At 34.6% G+C, this 5,620-nt stretch overlaps 1 protein-coding gene across 1 annotated transcript in view; it reads right to left on the reverse strand.

Annotated features, from left to right (window-relative positions):
- The window catches only part of LOC106878851 (THO complex subunit 2), a 198,905-nt gene extending 194,082 nt beyond the window's left edge, over nt 1-4,823 (reverse strand). The window contains exon 1 of the mRNA XM_052972430.1: nt 4,714-4,823. Coding sequence (XP_052828390.1) covers nt 4,714-4,778 — 65 coding nt within the window. The 5' untranslated portion in view covers nt 4,779-4,823. The remainder of the gene's footprint in view (nt 1-4,713) is intronic.
- Between the last annotated feature and the right edge of the window lie 797 nt (nt 4,824-5,620).

The raw sequence follows: 5,620 nt of genomic DNA on the forward strand, positions 1-5,620 counted from the left end.
ACACATAAAAGCACCCACTACACTCTCTGAGTGGTTGGCGTTAGGAAGGACATCCAGCTGTAGAAACTCTGCCAAATCAGATTGGAGCCTGGTGTTGCCATCCGGTTTCACCAGTCCTCAGTCAAATCGTTCAACCCATGCTAGCATGGAAAGCGGACATTAAACGATGATGATGATGATGATGATTGATGTAACATGACTGGATTTTTATTGTTCTTTATATCATTAAGTATTTTCATTAAATTTCTTTTAATAATTCTTATTAAAAGCCAAGAACGACACAAAAGAATGAAGGAATTGCTTTTAAATGAGTATTTTGTCTCATACTTTTAATTTTATTTTAGTAAGTTATATAATAGAAGTTAATAAGTTATCAATGATTCCATGAAGGGGGTCAATGATATAAGTTTACTAACACCAAACGTAAAGGAATGAAAATCAATCCCAAATAAGCATTTAAACCACAGTTCTTATTTCTGTTAACTGTTATGACATTGGCAATAGACCAAAACTGATCCATACATACACCATTACTGTTAAAACTCAACAGAGGTTTAACAAGAGACAAATCAAAAACAAAACCTGGAGGCAATCATCATCACCTGGTCGAGCTTGTTTGGATATTTTTAACTTGCACACACTATCCATTAGTCAGTCTTGCATTAGTTGAGGGAGGTCTTTGGGGAGGCATCCAGTGTCTCTGGTGAGTTGAGCTACATATGCTGTGCTCAGGCGACCTGCTCAAGTACAGGCATGCTTTGACATCCACTGCAGTAGATCATTTGCCAGCAATGTCCTACAAACCAATAACTGAGTAGATTAATCACTTTACAGAATTAATTCCTGACAAACAGTCCAGAGTCTATATTTTTGCATCTCCAAAGTAATCCATCATTTAATGTCCACTTTCCTGTGCTTGCATGGGTCAGACGGAATTTGTTGAGGCAGCTTCTCTATGGCTGGATTCCTTTCCTGTCACTAACGTCACTTATTTCCAAGTAAGGTAATATGTCCCCCCATGGCCAGACATGTTTTGCATGTCAGACTGGAAATGAACATCATTGTTTGTATAATGGAGATACTTGTTTACAACAATCACACAACGTCAAGAGTACTTGCACACACAATATATATCGTTGTTGTTTAACATTCGCTTTCCATGCTAGCATGGGTTGGACGATTTGACTGAGGACTGGTGAAACCAGATGGCTACACCAGGCTCCAATCTGATTTGGCAGAGTTTCTACAGCTGGATGCCCTTCCTAACGCCAATATATATACATATACACACACACACACACATTACATACATGACAGGCTTCTTTCATTTTCCACAAGGCTTTGATCAACCAGAGCTTTAGTAGTCCTACAGTAAAAGACACGTGCCCAAACTGAATCTACTATCTATAAAATCCCTTATATCATTTTATAGCTTATATTCTACCTATCTACTAGAAAGCCAAGTCCTCAATTGAGTTTGAAGTTTACAAGTACAATGAAAAAAATGAAAACTCTATGGCTATCAAACTATATCCAACTTTATAAAAGTTAATATTCTTTCCTTCGGAAATCACTAAAACTGATATAAATGGTTGAAGAAATAATATAAATAAAAGAATGAGTCATCTACAATGTTTCGAGTCATCTACAATGTTTCAAGTCATCCTACAATTAATTAGTGTATTTATTCATGTATAAGTCACACTATTTTATACTTGATTTTAACTGGAAAAAAACTGGAGTGTGACTTATACAGGAGGCAAAACTAAAACTATGAAGGGGAAGAGATTGGGCATATCTACACAAGTACGCCCCGTCCCGACTTTGTTTCCTCATAACTTTCAGAGAAATGGATAGTTTTTAGTGATTTTTTTTACAAATAACTTTCAGGTAGTGTAGATTACCATTATATTAGAACACAAATAAAATCGTAGGGGATGCATACATATATCTCAATTTTCGAAATTTCATGTTTATAGATATATGCCATGCCTGTCTGTACGTATATGTGCAAGCCCACCATTTTTTTTTTTTTTTTACATTAAATTCCGATATAATCGTAATCTTCAGCATCTGAAAGGTATTCATAGGAAATTTCATAAAAAGATACCTATTTTCCTTATAGTTATAAGGAAACAAGGCACGAAAGTGTGAATTTTCCGAAATTCATCTCCCCACTCTTGGAAAAAATTTTCACAACAAATTCCGATGTAATCGGAACTACATCATCTGAAGCGGATTTGTAGAAAATTTCATTCAAAAATATCCATTTCTCTGGAAGTTATGAGGAAGCAAAGTCGGTAGAGGAGGGCACACTTGCTTAGGTATGCCAAAATTCGTACAAAGAGTTAACACTAAATTAGGGGTGCGACATATATACAAATACGATTATTTTGCAAATTATAAATGCAACGGTAAAAATTCGTTTTAACAGAGAGGCACACAAGGAAGATAAAAATGCAGTAAATCACACTTTTATATATTTTTTTTTATGATTAACACAAATGGGGAAGACAAAAGCTGGAGAAACCTGTTTACTGAATATACAGGTAGAAATAAAAGCTACAAACATTTAGTATATACACACACACACACATATATATATTTCGTTTTGGGATTTAGTTTGCAAAATTCTTTATGTGAGTTCGTGTGTTGAAGCATATTCTGTTGTGTCCAGGGAGAGTCATTCTCTTTTAGTGCCTTATTTAAATACACACCGGTAAAATTTCCACTCATTTACTTATCTAGTGGAAATTTTACCGGTGAGTGTGTGTGTTAAATTATAAGGCACTAAAAGAGAATGACTCTCCCCGGACACAACAGAATATGCTTCAACACACCAACTCACATAAAGAATTTTGCAAACTAAATCCCAAAACGAAATATATATGTGTAGATAGATAGATAGATAGATATGCTAAGAGATACAAATATTATATCTATATAAAATTCATTAACAGATAAAACAACCAGTCAACTGTATTCTAAATTATATATATATAAAACATCTATTAAATTTGGTGAGAATAATTCATGCTGACAAAAAGTAAGGAAATACTGTTATTGCAAAGTACTTTAAGTGAAAAGCGATAAAACATTGAAATGAGTACAATGGTTATAAATACACACACACGTGTATCTATCTATCTACCTATATAGATTCATATAGTGTATATGCACACACACAACTATATATACATATATATACATACACACTCCCTACTAACGCGGATAATACGTACTTAAGTGCAACAGGAGCGATCGCTCGTTAACAGAAGTAGGGGAGTCGGACGACATAATTTGTCAAATTTTCAAAAATAGTATAAAATTTTAGTCAATATCAAAACAATATTATATAAAAAAACAAAACACGAGAACAGCCAACACTACCAACACCAAATATTATTACACGGGGGTAGTTCAAGATGTGAGAAATAACAGTATATTCTCTCTCAAATGTGCACTCTACCGTCTCGAAAGGGGGACACATTGGGACGTGTAGTTCAAGATATACAATGTCCGAAACAAGGATGGGATGGATGGTGGTAACTGGAAGGCCTTTGACCATAAGTCTATTTGATCACGCCTGACCTGTCCAACAACAACAATAAAAAGATGTTTGTCAGAATGAGAAAGTAAATTTTTTTACTGCTGTTTCTAGCAAGTGGAGCAACTTAGTGGCAATTTCGTTCACTCGTGGTGGCGGTGTGATGGTAGTAGTTTAGTCCCAGGTCGTTTCCTGACAGAGCAGGACCTATGTATAACTAATGATATCTTTGTTGTTTAGCTCCAGACCGAATCGAGTAGACATAGAATCAAAAGCGTTCCATCCGTGATCGTTCAGTTTTTTGGGTTTTTTTATAGCACAGACAGCTTGTTTCTAGGTATCCTTCTTCAATTAAGACAGTACTAGGTTAAGGAAAATATGACTGTTTTTTCTAGCAGCTCGTGTGACCACGTAGAGGCTTCTTCCTTGATCAGTAAATGTACATTTCTTTTTCCGTAAGTTTTTCTACCTTGAATCATTCTAACTTTAATGTCAAAACGATAAATTTTTAAAATTTGAGCAGGCTGTTATTATTACGTTTAAGGAGATAAAAAAAAATTATATTTATAAACACGCGCACACTCATTTCTTATATAAAGCCTGATATATTGCAAGTGATTTAAAAAAATGATATTACGCGATGTTCATGTCTACAAGATGCCTTAGTAAGTGATAATATACTCAAATTATTCACAAGTATGATGTTTTGGCTTTCATTTAATTATTATTTCCCGTAGGTTATTATTATTATTATTTTAGACTTACACGGGAGAAGAGAAAATGAGTTTGTGTGATGTTCATGCTTTCTTTCAGAGGACATTGTTAGTAACTTGATATAGTTTGCTTCATTTAACTTTTGTTTATGAGCGATAATTTGCTCAAATAAGAATAATAGTTTCATTTAAAAGGATCGGCAAAAAGCATGAACTGAAATTACAAAGCAAGCTTTTTTTTTATTAAATAACATAACGTACAACAACCGACTCTCGTTTGGCGTCTAAGCACATATATATATATAAAGATAGATAGATATAAATATATACCTGTATATACAATAACCGTTATAACTTTTAACGTTAAAAACGCAAATATAGAATGTTAGAAATTATTGGAGTATTATTGTAGATGATAAATATAAAATTACCAGTCAATAATAGATTACTTACAATTCTATTTTCCCATTTTTTTCCCAATTTTTGCAGGCCTCCACGGTAACTCGGATGGCAGCCATTCTACTTGGGAGCAGAAATGGTTTAGACACCGGAAGAGGAAGTGACGTCACAGCTTGCCGCTCTATTTCTGACCAACGTGGGACCCATTTTAATTTTTTATTTTGTATGTCTGAGCAATTTGAATTGTTTGCAATTTCATAATATTGCTCTTATAAATTTGCCGGTCGAGACCAACACGTAAACATCTACATGGTTCTTCAATCTGGTAGAAGTAGCAGCCAAATTTCCATCAAGTGACACCTACCTTACTGTTTCAAAAGCAATAACGACAGAATACATTGGAATAACTTAGTTATTCTCAGTTGAACAATTCAAGTTTGGGGAATGATGATTTCGGAAAGTCTTTGATAATGATCTCATAGTCCTGCTTGATCGGTGCTGATCAATAGCTAAAGAATAAAAAAGAATTCCTGATTACTTTTCAGTTAATAGGGTTTAATGTTATATATATGTGGGGGTTGGGTATATAGGAAAGTGGGTTATTGCAGCTCAGCGGGCTGCGTGTTCGAATCACGTCGGGTGTCACCAGTATAGGAAAGTTGGTTATACATCATTAGATGTATACCTGACTTTCCTATATAAAATTAGAAATATAACGGAACGCTAAACTCCAGACTATCAACTTAAACAACATTTATTCAGGTGGTAAATATATACATCTTTAGCTCTTGTTTGTTGTTACAGCTTCTGTGTGTGTGAGCATTGTTGATGTTGGACGTTTGGTATGTAGATGTAAGCGAGCTGTCGAGCGTAAGTTCGAAAGATGAAGAGAGACAGCTAAACACGTAAAGAGACTGTCTCCAGAGTTGGAATGTTGAAGACACTGCTTGACACGTCCATG

Source organism: Octopus bimaculoides, chromosome 13 (genome assembly GCF_001194135.2).
Source record: "Octopus bimaculoides isolate UCB-OBI-ISO-001 chromosome 13, ASM119413v2, whole genome shotgun sequence".
NCBI classification, from domain to species: Eukaryota; Metazoa; Mollusca; class Cephalopoda; order Octopoda; family Octopodidae; genus Octopus; species Octopus bimaculoides.